This window comes from Symphodus melops, assembly GCF_947650265.1.
Source record: "Symphodus melops genome assembly, chromosome: 23".
NCBI lineage: Eukaryota > Metazoa > Chordata > Actinopteri > Labriformes > Labridae > Symphodus > Symphodus melops.
This window is the reverse complement of record NC_136713.1, coordinates 10,568,417-10,588,444: the sequence shown is the minus strand read 5'-3', so window position 1 is coordinate 10,588,444 and position 20,028 is coordinate 10,568,417. Positions and strand designations below refer to the sequence as shown.

Sequence of the window (20,028 nt, the reverse complement as noted above, 5' to 3'; positions counted from 1 at the left end):
AAGTCTGAAGTTACACACACAAAGTCAAACTACCGGGTCAAAAGGTTGGACTTCACCTTCTGCAATCTACCCACCAAACTTTGGACAATAAGCACATAGTACTTTAAAAATGTCCTTTTCTTACATGTGACTTCACTTGTTGCGTTTGCATCAGGTGCTAACCTTCCATAGCACATTTAACTCTGAGCAAGTGTTAAATTGAACATCAATCAAAGTCAAATTACCACTGAAAGAAGGAAGCTCACAAAGCAGGGAATAAATGGGGTTATGCATCAGACCCTTAAGTGGACTGCAAACTCTCTGACGTTAACATCCGTATCCTCCAAACACACGTAAACACAGCATGGTTGAAAAATGCGGATCGTGTTTAGTAGTGAAAATGTGAAAACAACCAGAAAAACGGACAGTGAAGGTCAGCCACTGATCGGTGATGTCATGTGAAGGTGAGCAGCCTCAAAAAGAAGAGACAAATTAAATAACGCACCTGAAAAATAGAAAGTGATGCCAGACATCTGCTGTGAAAGATAACTGGTTCCGGCGTACTTTTAAGATTTTATCCTGTCATATTCATGCTGGCAGAGAGCTGACCTTTGCGTCAAGCCTCCGTTCCTCATCATATGTTGTCTCTCCTCTGATCTGCTTTACGTGACAGAGACAGATTGAATGAACTTTTCTTTTTGCCGCCTGATAAAATTATCTTCTGCTTGGCTTGTTTTCTCCGCAAACGCTGCATCACAGTGAGGGACACAGTTCAGCTCACTTATCCGTGTAAAGGACATGTCTGAGATGGCTCGTCCGTCCCAAGACCCCTTTGGGCCCAGCCGAGGTGACCCCTTACATCCAATCACAGCTGGTGAGAGGCTGGTTGGGCAATGATGAGCAGCTGGCTTTGTCACATTAGCCGTGACCGGCTGTGACCCCAGGGTGGCTTGGCAGGCTGCTGGCACGCTGAGAGGCCAAAGAGGGAGCCTGGCGTTGAGATCAGGGAGGGAAATGAGCCGGAGAGAGGCGGGACGTCGAGGACAGGATGCTGGTGGACTACAAGAAAAGAAGGGAATCGTTGCTTTCGCCTCAGCTCAAGCTGGCCGTCAGCCAATTGAAGCAGATGTTGTGTGCTGATTTAGCGACTGGGACGTCTAGGGGGGTTATTTATAGAAAGGTCTCATGGTCAAATGTGATTTTTGCAATGTGGTAGGCAGGTAGAAGAAGTGTTTGTTTACACAAGTTTAAAATGCTGGATTGAGATGCGGCACCTTTGCTCTTCTTGCGGCTGGTTGGGTGGATAGAGGTTGTGTGTTGTACACCTTTTACATCGCACGTGTGAGTGTAAATAAGAAGTCAATCTAAACGGAACATTTGTGGATCTTCATATTAGGTCTTTGCTTTCCTCATAAGGCTCAAATTACACAACCGGGAACATTGTTTCCAAATGAAAGGGGAAAGAGCGCTAACGAGACGAACGTAACATTTAATTGAAATGGGAGTCCTACAATTCCCCCCTTTCAGACAAAGCCATTATGTCATTAATGTAAGACCAAAATGTCAAGGTAATTAAACTTTAATAAGGCATAAAAGACCCCTTCAGTGTAATAATGATATATTCAGTCATGACAAATAAAGGTTAATTATTCTAAAGCTAACTAATCCTAACAGTTTATTGACAGGATATTTGTTCATGCTAACACGGCAGCACTCTGCCAAGCGAACCCACGCAGGTTGAGCACAGAACATGATCGAGCATGTCAGCTGAACGAGTTTAGAATATTTATAGGACGAGGAAGTGAAGCTAGAAACATGTACTTGTGATGAAAGTGAAGATCAAATCCCAGAAAAAAGCCCGAAGCGTGACTCCCCGCTGGGAGGGAAGAGTGAAAAGGCAGAGGATGTGAAAGGACACGAGGTGGACCGAGAGGAGGCAGGGGAAGTAGTGAGATGAGACAGTAAGGATGTAAAAGTGAAGAAAAAAAAAAAAAAAAAAAGCTGGAGATTGGGTCGGGAAAAAAAGCTGAACCGAGTTCTCAATAACTTTGTCCTTGACGTTTCCAGGAAGTTTTAAACTGAAATGGAAATGAAGACAAAATCATAAATATATATTATTTACTTCAAAAATCTGAAAAAAAAAGTTAAACAGAAATCGAGGAATTACTCAAACATTCTTTGGGTCGGTTTCGACTGTATAAACACAATTTGCATTTATACAAGATTCATATACAGTATATCTCATATTTACCATACAGACGTAAAAGTGGTGTCAATTCCTCGGAGTGGAAGAATTATTGTGGGATCTCTGCTCAGCCTGGAGCTTTTTAGCAGCCTCTTTCTATCCTGAGGGCACATCCATATCAAACCATAAACCTGCTCCTCTGATGACCCTTTCATTCACAGTAACACCCTGATGATGTGGTCGAGGATCCATTTCCTGCATCTTTACATCTCAAAACGACCCAAACTGGCCAAGGCGTTCTGTGCATTCTCCACGGTCAAACAAATAAAGCCCAGTAGTAAAATCTGAGACGGGTCAACATGGAGCAAAAACTGAGGTGAACCGAGAGCTGGGAAGTTCTGGATGTTTCCACAATTCAACATAAAGCCAGTTTGTTTATTTTCCAACAAGTTAGCAAGGTCAACTGGAAGAAGGTCTAATAGCAGTTTGCGTCTCAACACGCTTCCATCAATAACTCGATTCTTCCCCCGGTACTTGTACAGTGGGACAAAACTGTCGTCCAATTAAATGGCCGATCAAGCTTTAACAATAGCTTAACTTAAGTGTGCACGTACTGAATGTTAGCATGGCTGACTTCATGGCACTAAAGTGGGGAGAAATGTCCCCAGCAGACCCGTATGAAGTCTCTTTAGGTTGAAAAACAACAAAAACGGTCCCGAATAAGCAGCTCGTGAAGGATATCAGAAAACCTTCTCAAGAAATGATAAGAGCTGGGCCCTTCTACTTCCTGAGTGAATATGAGATTTCCCCAGAGCACGACTTCATGGATGACTTTTATAGATTCAGGGAGTAGGATGAGGAGTTTTAACTGGAGAGTTAACAAAGTGGGTCTAATCATTGACATTATAAAGGAGCTACCGCTGCCTCAAATATCCCTCCCCGGTTTTAAAGTGTGTTATCAGTCAGCGACTCTTCAGCCATTATTTCTGTTGAATTCAGTTTATCGTGTTAAAAATGAGGTAATAACCTTACGAGTCTGGCTGAAACAGATGGTCCTCACACACACACACACACACACACACACACCCCGCTCTGAAACAGTCCTGTTTTCAAACTCATTTCAGAGTCCGTCCAGGGTCAAAAGTTTGGGCCTTATGGGAAAAATGATGTTCAATTATAATAAATCGCCCTAATAGGAGCAGGCTAAAACTCAAACCACATGAAGCTTTCAAGCAGAGGCGCATTTGCATGTTGATAAAACTACAGTCAGTGCTGACTGTGACTGAAGCTCATCACAAACACCGGAATAAAGCAAAAATGATTGCAATTATAATTCTGCAGTTCCACAGCCATGTCAAATTAAAACAGGCTCTGCCCATTTTTAATACAAGGGGTTGTTTGAAGGACTCACCAATAATTAAAAAATGTCATTTTCTATTTGTTGGTTTCTTCTTCAATCGTGCGAAACACAAAGAGAGGGAGGCTGGTGTGTGTGCCCTCAGATAGCATCTGTCACCTTTCAGAGGGTGGACTCTCACTTTGAAGCAGAGTCCATATAACATATTAAGTAAAGGATGTGTGTGCGTGTGTGTGTGTGTGTGTGTGTGTGTGTGTGTGTGTGTGTGTGTCTGTGAAAAGTAAGTTAATTTAGCGGCCTATTGAGTAGTCCATTCTATTTCCCATCACACCCCAAGGTGACAGCATGATACTCTTTAATACACTTTCATGCTGTTTTGAAGGGAGAGCCGGCAGGGAGAGGGTGAAAGGGGGAGAGAAAGAGCTGGCTGCTGTGTTTGTTCTGTCCTCTCCTCATACCTTTTAGTGCCTCTCCCACACAACCAGCCATTATAGCCACTCTAATCAGATTTGCCAAGCGAGGGCCAAATGCAGGCTCCTGTCTCCACGAGCTAAACGCGGCAAAAGCAGGGTGAGCCATCAGAAGGCCTCTTTGGACAGGCGGCTGAAATAACAGTGATCGCCCCTGACAAGCGGCGCATGAGTGGAGACCACGCTCACATTTGGCACGGCGCTCAAATGTCATTTCACCTCCGGCGCACAGTAAAAGGTGACAGGCGTCATCCCTCCTGCCAGGTGGACGGCCTGGCTGAAGGAGACGACTCGGGGAATGTAACCAAACCATACATGTAGTGTGTGCCGTGAGTGACAGAGCCGGAGTGAGGAGCGATGTGAACAGCCCGCGTTATTAATGTCACTCAGGCAGGCAGGCAGGCAGGCTGCACTGCGAGACTTGATAATATTGGGGAACATGTTGTTAAGTTGATGGGATAATGTGGCAGAATCTGTTGTCATCAAATATCCAATAACAGGTATTATCTCTGACACCAGTTAGCTTTCTATTTGTGAATGTTAGCGAGGTTTGAAAAGGGTCCGAGTCAGATGAGAAAGCAGACACATGGGCTTTACTTCGGGGTGCTCAGCTACGTGAACGCTTTGTGTCAATCGGGACCTGAGGCAAGTCGGAACAAAAGATAATTATTTATGTCAGTGATGAAACAAGTTCATATAAGAACTTTGACAGTGACATATTTGACACGTAGGTAGAAAAAAAAAAAAAAAACTTCCAGGCTGCAACAGTCATTTCCTGTCTGTCCTTCTAACTCTGGACATTTGTATTTACACACATGAATCAGGTTTTCAGGGACGGCGGGATGAAGAGAAAAGCCGTCCCTCTGATCCTCACATCCAAATACCAGTGAACCTTCACAGGATGTTGTAGAGCACAGGCTGCAGCGCAGATTTCCTTCATCTTTCAAAGAATAAGGGAGCTTGTCCCTTTGAAGAAATGTTCCCGTCTCCTGCAGCGCGCGGCTGAAGAGGACTGAGACGGATCTAAAGGCAAAGGAGGACCCTGTTCTTTCACAAGTTATATCCACGCTGGGATCCACACTTTTCACCGTCCTGACCAGTTTCTATAAACTTGAATTTAAGAGTCTGGACATGATGAGGCTATGCATTCATTTGACCTTCAGATAGATGATTATCTTCCCGTGATCTTGTCTGAACATGCAGTCTGTTCTCCACTGTATGATCCTGTTGATTATGACCAGTGTGACCCATTAATGTTCAGGCAGGGAATTCAATTAAGACCAATGCAAGAAAGAGTCTTACAAGCAATGAGTACAACCGTCGCCCCTCGCTCTGGAGGAATATTTTCATGTTCTTATCTACCATCTGCTGCACTGACAAGGTGTTGCCTCTCTGTGATGGTTAATTATGCGCGGTACACTGGCAGGAATGCATCAGTGGAGGAGCTGTTCTCCAGTTCACGCCGTGAACCCGACCTTTCACGTTGTGAAACTGATGAAGCCTTAAATCAAAAGTTATCAAAGTGAAGCTCACTTTCTCCATTATCTCGCAACGCTGACTTGATCCAGCACGAGACACATTCACACGTTTGGTGTCCGGCAGCAGAGAGGGAGAGTGATCACAGCAGAGGTAATAATGCAGATCGTTTTGATTCTGTGTGACAAGAGGAGCGACGTAAATCTGTAAAATAGATCCCTAAGAAATAAACAGGCTCCTCACTGCACTTTGTGTTGGTTTCGTCAGTGCAGTAAATGATCGACATGATCTGAACACCACGTCACTGCTCCTTTTTAACATCACTGCACAGCTCATTGTTCACTCGATCTGATGAACTGCTTCACCACATAGATTAACAACTCAAACGGCTGGCTTTACACTGTGCTGCAGCTTCAATAATACAACCAGAATATTTACCACAAGCTATATTCTGCCAGCACACACTCGACTCTGCAGCCACCTCACAGAATCTCAACATGAATCATTCCCTCCAAACCCAAAGTCGGAGCTGTAGAAGTTACTGAAGCAGCTGAAAATCACAGACACATGCCTCACTCTGAACTCATCATGTGCTGCTGGTTGACTCTGCGCAGCAGTAACCCTATCATGGATCTGAATATAGATATTTCATCTTGGCTGGATACGTCCCCTTTGATAGTCTTATGCATATTCATTAAGTGTGATATTCACCAGAAGGTTATTATCCATAAATGTCACTCTGTAATTAATTAATCCTGTCTGCTGGTTGCTCTCCTGCCTCAATAATGAGCCAAGTCGAGCTGATTGTATTCATATTTATGTGTCCAAATATACAGCTCTAATTCCCACTGAGATGCCAGAATATTTCACTTCATTAGCAGCAGGAATGGCTGCAGGGTCATTTGACAGGCAGGATCTGCGTTTGGATTTTCCCGTCCTGTCAGCGCCGTGTGCAGGATCCAGTTTGTCTGTTTGAGTTGTTACGGTAATGAGGACACACACACACACACACACACACACACACTTCTCTGGAGCCAGGAGTGATTGAATGTCTTGGCCGTCGAGGCAAAGTTTACTCACATTGGAATGAGAATCACCTTCGATGTGTAATGCGGTCCAAGGAGACAATTATGGGGGTAATTTTGGGCTGTTTAGCGAATGGATTTTTTAAGCTATCCCAGAGGCACATCTATTACTGTTGGTTTGAGTTGGTTTAATAAAAATCCAATATGAATTTGCACAAAGCAGAGATGAGTAACTCTGGCACATGAGGCTAATAGAAAAGAATACCACAGCTCATCAATGGCTTGCAAATAGTTTGACATTTACCCCACCATGCACTCAATTATTGGGTGAGAATTGTCATCCTGAGGCTCCGCTCAGGAATGCGTGGTGCTTTCTGCAAATGGTAATAATCTATAAGGGCTTTAAGGGACACTGTAACACATGCCCTCCTGATATGTGGCCAAGGTGTGTGCTTAGCAAGACGGGTCTGTGCTCTGGGAGATATCATCATAATTGGAAGCTCACCTGTCAAATCCCCTCAACGTTGGCCTGGTGTAAAGTGTTCTTGAGGAAAACACTAAACCCCCCTCTGGTGGACTGCCAGTTCAGATAGGAGCATCAGCAAATGTTTTAAACATTCATGCAAATCGAGCGAGTCGAGCAAAGGTCTTCTTTTGTCGGCCCGAGGCCTCGGATTTCAAACGGCGGCAGTAACAGACGGCTGCATGAAACCACAATAACAGAGAAGCTTTAAAAAAACAGTCATCAAGCTAACGGGTTCGCAAGCTGAAAACGTTTCAAGGAGATGGGAGAGCTTCCCCGCTGGTACGAGGCACGGGATGAAAACTGAAGATGACAGAAAAAACACATTTGAAAAAATTATTTAAAATGCCTCTTCTGCATGGATTAAAAATAAAATTCTGCTTGATTTGTCTCTCCCGGAATAAAAAGAAAGGGGAGTATTACGATGAAGCTGAACAGAGCCCTCAGGTGAGGACGACTGCTGGTTAAATTCATGGATTTGCATGGCTGAATTAGCAACTCAAGTTTCTACTTATGACCCTTGTTCTTCCACTCGTACTTGGACATATGAACTCAGCACAGTGCAGAACTTGTAAATGGACCAATTGAAGAAATAAGGGATATGAGAGAGGGGACCCTCACCCTGCCTCGCCCGCTCAGATGACAGCTGGGAATATAAAAAACATCTAAGTCATGGGGAGGCTTCATGAAGAGTCAAAATTCCGCTCCAGTCCGTGTCGGCTTGGTGTCACATTGTAATATTTTGTGTGTGGTGAGTCATACCTCGGGTTTCCTGAGTGCATGGCATGGCGTGGTGAACAGCGAGGAGAGCGTCTACCGTCAGCGATGAGTCTTGTCGGCTCTGGCAGGGCTTCTCCTAGCAAGTTTTCATATATTAATAATGTCACTTTCATCATATCTGAGCACAGACTGTGATTATCTAAAAAAAAAAAAAAAGGCTGTCACTAAGCTCAAATTAACTCTGTTATTTTAGTCCTGGAAGAAATTACAGTTAGGATTCACACTGAGGAGTGATGTGCAGCCGCTCATTAATCCTAAAAGCAATGAATTACCACAGTGAGCTGACATTAGCTGTCTTTAATCAAGCTAATTCACTTTCAAACAACTCAGAACAAACTTCAGGGATTCAGAGTTGAGCAAACCTTTCTGACTTTCAGCTGGTGTCTAAAGAAGTTTCCGTTTTTGGATCAAATTGTGGTGGAGAAGACGGATTACAAACGACGGTCATGTTATTTGCGAGTTAGCTTGTGTTTATTAGACTTTTAGCTTGTTCGCCAGCAAGCAAAAGGCCAGAGGCTAAATCACATCAGCAGGTGTCACAGGATAAACTGAACTGGTGAAATAAAGGACTAAATATGCTTGTTAAAACATGAAGCTGGATCTGAAGTCACACCGCCCTCCATGCAAACCTCTCTCTCCTCCATCGTTCACTTTTCTTCCTCTGTGACAGTTCCTGCAGCGCCTTCTCCGGGGCAATGTACTGCCTACAAAAACAGTGCTGCCGGATCACATCAGCGTTACACTGCCATTGCATTTAGAAAATGAAGATATTCACCGAGTGCTGTCCTCGGATAACGTTGTTCTTCATGGAAAAAAACAACCGTCAGACTCTGATGAGAGCTGGGGGCGGTTCCACATTTTGCAGAGAGGCAACAACCTCAGAATCTTGTATGCAGGAAAACCCCCGGAAAAAGTGTAACCACCTCTCCTCCCCGGGCGTCTCTCCATCACAGACGCTGACAAATGCTGGGTTCTTCCTGGACCTATCGTCACCTGAAATCAAATTTGTCTGGTTGCCTAGAAACAGTGGCTGGGTCAACTGATCCACTGGCTCATCTTAACCCTCTCCACACTGCGTAAATATCTCACGCTGTGAATTTCAACGAGTATCATTCACTTTCCTACCGTTCGACAGTGAGCCTATTCACCCTGACACAGTTCAACGGGCTGAGTGCAGCTATTGTGTTTTTCATTTCTGGGTCACTTTAAACGCCTGCTGCTGCTGCTGCTGCTGCTGTATTATTAAAAAGTCGATTCAAGCGTTATCACTGTATTTCCTTCACAGCTGGGTCTGCAAAGTCATTACACTGTGATTGTAAAACAATGCACTAAGCCTCACTAATTATTGATGCTGGTTGTGGAATTATCAAAGAGTGTATGTGACTTTAAACTAACAGCACTTCTAGTCTTGATATTATTAACACCTCATAGTAATATGGGAACCCTCTAATTCTCTAATATTCTCATTTTACTTTGAAAGAGAGGTAATCCAATAATCGCACCTGCAGCAGTCTCATGAATATTACAAAGTACTCACATAAGGTTTGAACATGCATCACAGGCTGACTGAAATAAAGGCCCAGTTCTGTGATTTGATTTGAACAAGTAGAGAAATTCATGCCCCACACTGCACTTGGAGGTCTCAGCCCTTTCATCCAACACAAAGAGGTATTTCACAGCTCAGCTGTATAAGCACAGACTTCATTACGTCTCCTGTAGCTGTGAGCTTGATAATGAAAGAGTCCTGAATCATAGCACTGAAAGACAAAGTGACCGGCGTATGTGACTGCTTCCAGATTGTTACCCTAAATATATTTATCTGCGTATGTGCTGAATATCAAAAGGCCTCTCGCAGGCGCTCAACACACCTCACGGCTTTCTCTTCTTAAGGCACTGCATCACTTTGAAAGACTTACAACCGCAAGTAATTTAGGCTCAGTCCCTTGGAAAATCCTCCCAGTGTGTCCTTGAACACAGCTCGCCGTGTGAACAGCCATAAAGCTCTCATTTGTCATCTGGATTGTGTCTCAGTTTCCCCCAGAGATCGCTTGTTGGGACAAAAAAAAAAAAAAGACAGCATGAGGAATGTTTTATCTCTTGATGTTTAGCTGCTTTAATAAGAAAGATAAAGGTGCAAAGTCTTTTTTTTACTCTATGTCTGCAGTCTCTGCACCCTGTTGTTCTCGGTAAAGCTGCTCTGAAAGCTAATTCAAGTAAGTTTCCGCTCTGACTTCAGATTTTTAAAACAACAGGTCAGCAAGTTGTGAAGATATTAAAAATTCTTTCTACGCCCGGGTAGCTCCTCCTCTGGCGAGTTAAAGGGTGATATTAAGTTTGACAGATGTAATGCTGCAGCACTCATAGTATGCCATACTCAGCTGTAGCTCCAAATGAATGAGGACTTGCATGAATGCATGAATGATGCCTGTAATGGCTTTCATAGAAATGCTAAGTGATGCTCCCTTTCTGAACTGATAAAAAATACTTTTGATAAAGACAAACGTCTCAGTTCTAGGAGTCTATTATCAACTTTACAACCCCAATGCTTTACGCATTTACAGTACTTTGAGGTCTGGTAGCTGGAGGGGTGCTAGTTCACTTCCTAAGCACTGTTGATGTGCCCTTGAGCTCACTATTGGCAGCCCCCCTCACTCTGACACCTCTCCATTTGTACGTGTTTGTAGTATGGTTAAACAGGCATGAAAGCAGCTAATGACTCAAAGTAGCCTACTGAAAAATGATATGCAACACATAAACTACTGTAATTAAGGTCACCTGGATGAACCCAGTAGCATGATAATTTAGTAATTTGATGCTTTAAGAATGTGTTTAATTACTGTAACAGCAACAAGAGCCAGGTGGACATCGGCTAAAACAGCTGCACCTACAACTCTGCTAGCTTTACGGTCAAAAACCTCAACTTGAATGTGTTACCTGGCGTCAGGTGAGCTGTTCTCTCACTTTCTCCTGGGAACAGTTTGCTGCTCTTTTAGCTGTCACCTGCGAATAGTGCGCATTAGCATAGTGTGTTGTGAATAAGTGCAACACAAGCTGTAGCTACTTTAACAACAACAACAAGACAATGTCTTATTTGAATTAAACAACTGCAGCCTTTGTTTCTTTTTATTTTTGCTCACCTGTACTGCGCCACCTTTGTCGCTATCACCGACCGTTAGCAGGGGTTAAGCTCAGTTTGGCCTATGACGTAACCTGCGTCACAGCCCGGACACCTTCAACAATCATCCCACGTGCAACAAGTGTAGCTAATGTCTGAGTAACGGTGGTAGCTGGAAAAGGGTAAAAAACGTCACTACAAGCAGAAATGTTAACTTTAAAAACAGTAATATTATGCAAAACCTTTCCGAAAATTAAAAATATATATATATTTTTTCATGTAGGCCGTGGCTATATTATAATACAGTACATAACGTTTAATTACCCCCTCTCCAAATAGGAAATGCAGGTTTAAACGAATCACTCTATTGAAACAGAAAGCTTAGCATTAGTGCCAGACAAAAGTGAAAATATCAAACATGAACTCACATATTGTTAACAAGTCTGAAAGAAACAAAAAAATAATAACTGTAATATATCATCTAAAACATGATGAAAGAAGGGAACTACCAGGAGAGATATTATGGAGTGTGGCTAATCTTCATACAACAAAAACAGGAGTTTAAACAAGCATTCTGAAAGTTTTTTTTTTTTAATTTCTTCATAACTATTGCCTGAAACTCACTGTTAATTTAAAGTTTGTGGTGGCTTAAATGCCTTTGCTAAAGCCATTAAATTTGAACAAGAAGGAGAAGAAGTTAGTGATTACAAAATAGTGAAATGTATAAACTATGAAACAGGCTTCAACAAGACACCTGTTGGTTAATTTCCTGTACCATATTTATACTTTTGCTGGTGGTTCCTTTGCTGCTTACTAAGTAGGTGGGCAAGTCTGGTATTTCAAAGAATTGCCAGTTGGCAACAATACTTTTATTTTGCCATGACAGATAAGAATTAGTCAGTTCTCCTCTTCACCTGCCGCTTCCCTTTACTCTGCTGTCAAATCAAAGGCGTGTTGGACCTCAGCTGGGAGAGTCTGAATTCAAGCAGATTAAGAAGAGCAGTGGGCTCTACCTGCCAGAAAGCTCTCTGCTGGATTTGCCCATGTGGCTCAGAAACTTCCTCAGAAAGTTTGCGAAATGATGTAGTGTGTTGAGTCTCGCTGTGGAACCGGAGAAGAGGCATTTAAGTGCATGCATCCTTCTGAGAGAGAAAACTTCAACAATGACTGGGAGATTTCTTTCCAGACTTACCAAACTTCTCCTATAGTTTGGATTAAGGTGCTGTCAGCGCGTAGTATCATGGGAGACTCTGCAAACGGAAAGATTAGGGAAGAAATATTACCTGAAGGTTTACTGTGCCATCTTTTCCTTGTGGTGTATGGCTTCCAAGAGACGTTAAAGAGACTAAAAGACAGTGTTGCCGATGTGTGACTTTAGTGTGTGGTCCAACACTTCTATGGTTGGTCTGGGGGAAAAAAAGAATCACCTATCAAACTGTGAGGGAGCCAAGAGGATTAATTCAGCATCTTTTCTTCCCCGTCTCTGCATCTTCAACCAAATAAGAGAGTGTGTTTGAAGTACAGACTTCCATTGAGCCCATGTGGGAGATGAAGTTGAAGTTTGTTACCCCCCCCCCCCCCCCCCCCCCCCCCCCCCCCCACACACACACACACACGGGAAAGACATATCTGAGAAACGTTATCTGCGGCCTTCAAATGAGCGCTGAAGAGGGGGCAGCTTTGTTATCGAACGCTGTGGCTCTTCACAATTGTTTTAATTCCTCCTTTGAGCAGAGCTTCATTTATCATTAAAGCACTGCTACTGTTTCAAGGAAGAGAGGCCAGATTTGGAGGCAACACAGTTACCATTTAAAGCAGGAGTAATGGAGGTTTAGGAATGACCTTGATGAAAATAGAACTCTGTCCTCCAGAAAAATGAGCTCTGCTGGCTTCAGCAGGGGAAAAATTAAAAGCTATTAACGTGGTGTCTTTGTGTAGAAGTCGGCTTTTATCTGACAATTGCTCCAGACTACAGAACAGCCCAGTGCAATGCAGGGGATTATAATGAAATGTTCACCCAGTATCAGTATCTACAACACTATCTTTTTTCTTCACCGTGGTGCTCAATGTTACATTACCTCAGAGTGAAGCCCAGGAAAAAAATGTGAATCCATTTCAGATTTCTTCCATGCGGCAGCTTTAGTCATTTTCTATATATTGAATCCCCCACTTATTTCTTCTCTCCAGGACTTTTTCCCACACTTTTACACCAATATTTGTTTCTTGAACTTAGACTGAAAAACAGTTTGACAACAGCATCATATTGATTATACTAAAAGGGATTAACCAGTTTGTTTTTACACTGTGGCTTTCTTTGTTCTATTTCTGATCTGTTAGAAAATAGGCAATCCCCCTGATGGCAAGCAAAAGTAGTTTTCAAGCAACAATTTTCCTCCAAATTTTCTTCTCATTGTGTTGGTTTATTTTTATCCGCAGTAAACCAAACCCAAGTATTGGAAATTGCTTCAAACCTTTTAATAAAATAGCCTCCCATCATGGAAAAAAATATCCCCAATTTACTGTTCAGCTGAGAGTTGGATGAGATTAATGACACAGATGTTCAAAAGCCTTTGCTAAATATGACGCTGAAGCTTCGACTTACTGTGTATAGTGATTAAAAACAACATTTAGCTGCACATGTAACCAAAACTATGTATGTTTGACCTTTAATCATGTTTGTGCATGAACCTAGTATGAAGCCAAGGTAAGCAGTTTGATAGCACGTACCTTAAAGCTCCTCTCCTCTTCAAACTGGTTATGAAACAAACTGAAATGAATACCGATGCCTCTTTATGATCTATATAAAGCAAATGAGACCATCAGTGATGAGATTGTAATATTTAAGATTAATATTTTTCAATACCTATAACTGCTGCTAAATGGTAGGTGTCAAAGATAGTTAAATACCAAAAACAAATTTTAAGAAAAAGAGCAGCATGACATAAGTGGCGCCAAAATCGACATAAAACCCAAAAATACCTTACAGGAGCTTTAACATCTAAACAGTGGAAGTATTGGGAAATGACCAGCCTTAAAGGAAGAAAACGTCCCGCTTCTTAAGACATTATTTCATTTCTCTTTCTTAGATTTAGATGCACACCTTTAAATGGTGAGTTTTGAGCTGCTGGTAGGATTTTGTATTTGTTAGATGGAGCCGTGATAGCCATTATCTTTTTCCAGGCTTGATGCTAAGCTATGCCAACTGGCTGTAATACAACTTCGAGGAAACAGAACATTTATTTTAAATTAAAAATAACTCATTCAGAAATAAAAGAAGAACTTGAATAACATTTTAGACACCCACACACGAGTCGAAGAAAAAGCTGAAGAAAAAAAAACCCACGATGAATGACAACGTGTCACTCTCTTCTACCAGGACATGTTTATTTACAGCGGCAAATGACAGGAGTCACAAGTGTTTCCACAGGTACGTACAGAGAGACATCAATAGTTCCCACCTCCTGTACAAAGCACACTCAGCGGGGACAGTCCAGGAGACACAGGGAGCATGGGGACAAGAGGACACATACTGTACACTGAGCTCAAACACACCTGTTTTACCCCCTACAGAAAAAGGACTGAGGTTTGGTGGAGGAGGACAGGTGAGGGGAGAGGATAAGGAGAGGAGGGAGTTGGGTGTTTTTTTTACTGATATTCAAATACAAAAGAACATGTACAAATCGTAAAGCCTCCAGGCACTCCAGGCTCCCATATTTACAGTCATCGTAACAGGCAGCGGAACCACTCCATGGCAGGACCATCCGTTTGAGATATGCAGGTACAAGGGCCCGCTGTGAGGACACAAAGCCAGCACTATGAGGTCTGAGATAAAAACCAGTGGAGTCTGAGAGCCAGGGAGAAGTGGCGAGGGGGTGGTGGCGGCAGACACACACATACGGAGTGGAGTGCTGCAGCCTGGGGAATTTATCACTGTCGAGAACTACATAATCAGGTTTTACCCATCGGAGCGCCCTGTGAAACTCGGGGTAAGAGCTCTTGCCAAGTCACTCCACACTCAGAGATTGGACATTCATACTTGGCACATGGTCATAAACCCATATGACTTGCATGGCTGCGATGCATCATGGTACTGAATAGTGTACTTAATTAATCTAAAATAAATAGTTAAACACAAAAAGAAATACATTAAAATAAAATAAAAGCCAGACTAGGATGTTTTGTTAAACTTAAGATATTATTTGAGTTGGGAGAATCTTTCAAAGGGACACATTTATGAACCAATGACTCACAGTAAGCGTAGATACATTCAACGGACATACATGCAACCTGATTCATGTAGATAAGTGTATTCACCCACATATGCATGTATGCACACACACACACACACACACACACACACACACACACACACACACACACACACACACACACACACACACACACACACACACACACACACACACCCATGTGATGATGCTTTACATTGCATTTAAACCAGATTTCTGAAGCCCATCAACACACTTAAGAGTTACAGCATTTTTCTGACATCTAGTTAAACATCTGCTTCTGTCCAGTGTTGTCGACTAAAACCCACAATCCTAACACTACGTTTCCCAGAATCCGAAGCATTACATTAATATTCAATTGTCTGACACATTCTGTGGCAAAAAGCAGCGATTAATTTGATGGTCTACACTGCTGCAGCGGCATTGGGCCACAAGAGGGAAAGAAGAAAAAAAAGGCACACTAATGCCGTAATTACTGTCTGCATTGGAATGCCGTGAAATAGCCTTAGGGCATGAATTTTCTTAAGGTAAACAAATGACGAGAAAAAACAATATCGTACACAGTCACTTAACTTTGGACCAAAACACAACAAAAGAAGAAGAGGAAGAAGAAGAAAGAAAACAGCTTTTCATCTGAGGAGTGTTCACAAGAAAAAAGCCAAGCCTGTTGCATTTTGAAAAAAGACACATCCTTTAGGGTATATTTACATAAAAGCTTTGTAAAATATTCTTTTTTTCACCTATGTACAACACATGACAACATCAGAGAGATTTAGATCAAGAACAAAAGCTTAAAAAACATCTGAGGATGGATAAAGAAACATTTTTTATAATTAAAAACATCTATGACAGACATGTTGATTGTGTTCTTTACTCGGTTGTTCCCATGCTGTGAGTCCTTCCAGTCACGGCTTTTTGTAAAGACAGCAACAATGATGTAACAACCATTCACAGCATTTTTTAAGGGAAGGCTCTCAACTCTATTATATTGATAACTAATATGATCTCAAAGCGTACATTAGTTTGCAGTGCAGTCTGCTGTGCTGGGTATGGTAGGAAATTGAGAAAAAATGTAGGCAAACTTTGTTAGTGAATAGAAGAGTGTCATCAACGTAAAGAGTGTGCCATTAATGAAATCAGTGCACAAAGACCCGAAGAAAGTCATGTTTTTCTAAATTGTGTTCAATATTTCATGTTTTAGGTTTGTGTTCCTGCAGTGAAAACTTTGATTCACAATAGCCCTTCAGAAAGCCATATTAATCAAAAACGCCAAATTGCTCTTCATTATAATCTACGATTACATCCTGTTTGAGATATGCCTTCATCCTTGTATAATATGTGTCTCAAGTACCTGGAGTCAGGGTTTCTTGAAGCAATAAAACCTTTAAAATCTCATTGAGAAATATACTTTGTGCTAACGCTAGCTAGCTTTAAATAGTTCAGCATTAGCCTCGTGTTCGCCATGCGTTCCCTCGGACAAAGAATGAACAACAGTATTAGCCGTGAAAGCTAAAATCAAACTAGCGGGTTAACTTTGCTTGCATTTGTGAAAAAGGGCATAGGAGGGATCGGGTACAGAAATCTCTTAGGAGTTGTAAAACAAAGAAAAGGAAAGCTTCAGAAAATCAACATTTATGATCAGACACGACAAAAACAGAGACAAAGAAATACAATCATTGATCAACAAGAGCTTTCCACTGATGCCATGTTTTTTTTAAGACCATGATACATATATCACTCTGGGTGTGTAAAAGTTTGACCCTTTCTCTCTTTCTATTTTCTCCTTATTATTTGTATTTACACATGCCTTTCAGTTGGGCATTGTTATAAACAGATATGGTATTTAACTCCACTATTTTCCAGTGCTGTAGATTCTCTAGGATTTGGTCTTGTGATCCGAATGTTCTTTTGGTGGCGAGGGGACCGGACCCTTTATGCTTTGCTGACGTCGGTCTTCGTGTGGATGCTGTTGTCACTGTGAACTTTGATTTCAATCGTATCTGGCTTGAGAGACTCTTTTCCATTTTCTTCCTTCAGCGGTAGTTTCCTGCAGAGCAAAAGAAAACACACACGTGGACGTGAGGTCGGCAGTAGGCGCAATTCACAGCTGGTTGATGATAGAAACGTACAGCACACACACAGTTAATGTTTACAGGCACAGACTGGAGAGTGAACACCTACAGGATGTTTTTGTATGACACAGGCACATACATAAATTCTGGATAAATTAGCAATGAATCACTGCCATTAGAAAATCTAGCCTTAATGGTTTCCCTTCAGATAATGTGTACTTTCCTGCTTTAAAGCCCTTCAGTAATCATCTTTTAGACCTTTTAGTGCGTGAATGGGTTGCCCCCATCGGGACTAATAAAGCTGAATTTAATTGAAGTGAAAAGGCAGCAGGGATATTAAATACAAAAGCCTTAGAGGACTGCTGGCAGGCCTAAAGAAAGGTATTATTCATAGTGGTGCTTTACTTTGGTCTTGATGGTTGGGGACTTGTGTTAAGATGAAAACCATTCTGCAACTCTTCAAAAAACAACCACAATAAATCGAGTTTTATACCTTAATGCATAACAGCAGATGTGTTTAAAGTCAAAGATTTTCTACATGTGTTTATACTGGACCATACAATATGTTTAAATTAAAGTGTCTGTATATACATGTCTTTATTCTGGTTTTATTGTTCTTGTGCATTTATTTGTACTAGGGTCATTCATTGCTTTAGTTTTGTGTCTCTGTTTGGTTTTTAGTGTAGCGTATTTCCTTTGCATTTCTGTGTATTTTTTGTCTTTGTGGTCGTATTACATGTCTCTGTTTTCATTTTTGCATCTAGAATAGAATAGAATAGAGTGTCATAATACAATTGTACAACAGAATTATTTGGCTTCTCCTTAAAGTGCATACAGCTAAAAACCCAAACAACAGAAGACGGATATAAAAAAAAAAATCAGGAAATATATAATAAATATTGCTCTGTATGAAATTGTAAATTATAGCAGAAATATAAATATTGCACAGTACGAAACGTAACATGAAACAAATATTACACCTGTCACATTTGAAGCATTATATTTGGCTTTTCTTTGCTCACTGTTGTTCTCACTTTTTCAGTGCTTCGCTCTCATTTCTCCACCTTGTGCCGAGCTGAAGCTAAAGCTGAACATCAAGGATAGCTCATCTCCCATTTTGCTTTGGATTTGATTCATTTGGAGGGAAGAAAAAAAAAAATATATACATGCAAGTGGTATAAAGCAGGGGCCATTTGATTGGGTGATTGCTTCTTATCAGGCGCGTTTGTTCATCTCATCTCCCACGACTCTTGTTTCGAGGAATTCATCAGAAAGAGATCGCAGCGTTATCTTTATGATAATGTGGGCCATAGATGAAAATCTAACCAGCCGCTGTTTCCAGAGAAAGGATGTATGTGAGCTTTTATCTGAATCCGGCAGAAAGTACCACTTATCATAATGCAGCCAATGATTAATAGTGAGAATACAACAACACAGTGACATAATCTCACTGAAATAGCTGCAATTTATAACATGCATTAGAGTTTTCTACAAGGGATGTGATTAGTCTTAATGGCCCATATTTATGTCCCAATGTTTTTTACAATCTTGCTTTATTTACACATTTAAAATGGCACATAATTAGGTGTCAGCTATTTAAAAAGCTATATTAATCCTTCTTCTCTGCTACTTCAGGTTATTTCCAAAATCTGCAGAAGTGTAATCACTTGATGCTTAACATCTGCAGGAAGAAGAATCAGCAGTGTCAGTTTTATTTTCTCAAACTTCTAAATAACCAAACCAAACCGAAAGCTGATTAAAAACAAACCATCAGGGACACTGTCATTGTCATTGTACCTCAACAGAAGATAAGGTCTGATTTTAACAACAGAAGCAATAAACAATAAATAAATATTGAGTTTAGCCGTTTTATTTTAATATCAAAGCTGTTAAATCCTTTTTTTCTACACTGCATTTGTTTGGATTTATAGAGATTAAAAAAAGGAATCAATAAAGATGTCTGCTTTTTATCTGGATTCAGCTCATCAGTGTCCTTGAACAAGATTGTGATGACTTGAGTCTGAACTTTGTAAAGTCGGATGACGATGGAGGGCTCTTTTTCCTGACTGTACAGAGTTATGCATGCTGCTTGTGGTTCCTTACCCTTTCCAACTCTGCTTCATGATTTGTCACCTTCTACAAAAACATAAACCATGTGTCTCTTCGTGCATTTTGACATGTAGTTCTGCTCGGTTCCCTCTGTTAGCCATGAAACAGAGACTCATTTGACTCGCATGACATCAAACCTTACACGGTGAACCTGAATAAATGAGCCAGAGTATCTTTGGATGATTTGAATACCGCTCCACCAGTAGAATCCAGGGCTAAATATTTCTCATTGTTGTGCTTTTCAGTTTTTAAAAATGACAGTTTGCTAACTTTGTATTCAAAATAAAGTGGCTAGTTATTCATTCTTAAGGTCTTCATTTTCATCTCAATTATTTCTGCAAAGTGAAAAGTCTGGTGTCTCCTTACCAAGAAAAAAATCTAGCCCCCTATATCTGCATAAAGTCCCATCTAAATAGCCATACGAGATGTTTACTTCCTCAAAGGAATTTTGAGAGTGAATAAGATTATAAATGTAAAGCAGTTGCTCTGCGTGACTCTGAATCTAATAAACCCAAATATTGCATTTAGCCAGAGGGGGGTTCCTCTTTGGCTGATTGGTGGATGTTAAAGTTCCTGCACAGTGGAGCCAATTTCATGTCCCATTAGCTTCATGCAAACCCAGATTGGACTTAAGTTCAGATGGGGAGGTTTCCTCAACATATGGGACGCTCAGCGGTTCTCTGTTCTTTG

At 41.3% G+C, this 20,028-nt stretch overlaps 2 protein-coding genes across 6 annotated transcripts in view; both read right to left on the bottom strand.

Moving 5' to 3' along the window:
* The window catches only part of LOC306818483 (uncharacterized protein), a 57,870-nt gene extending 46,820 nt beyond the window's left edge, over positions 1-11,050 (bottom strand). The window contains exons 1-4 of one of the 4 annotated variants that reach the window (XM_079336101.1): positions 10,933-11,044; positions 10,730-10,795; positions 8,571-9,842; positions 7,778-7,871 (exon numbers count right to left, since the gene is read on the bottom strand). The gene's annotated coding sequence lies outside the window, so the exon portion shown is untranslated. Of the gene's footprint in view, positions 1-7,777; positions 7,872-8,424; positions 8,543-8,570; positions 9,843-10,729; positions 10,796-10,932 lie in introns of those variants that run through there. The other 3 variants (XR_013778253.1, XM_079336098.1, XM_079336102.1) reach the window with 3 other exon arrangements.
* Positions 11,051-14,259: 3,209 nt separating this feature from the next.
* Positions 14,260-20,028, bottom strand: part of LOC306818475 (neural cell adhesion molecule 2-like) — a 363,832-nt gene continuing 358,063 nt past the window's right edge. For both annotated transcript variants that reach the window (XM_079336086.1, XM_079336087.1), the window contains one exon: positions 14,260-17,204. In XM_079336086.1, the coding sequence (XP_079192212.1) occupies positions 17,090-17,204 (115 nt within the window). In that variant the 3' untranslated portion in view covers positions 14,260-17,089. The remainder of the gene's footprint in view (positions 17,205-20,028) is intronic.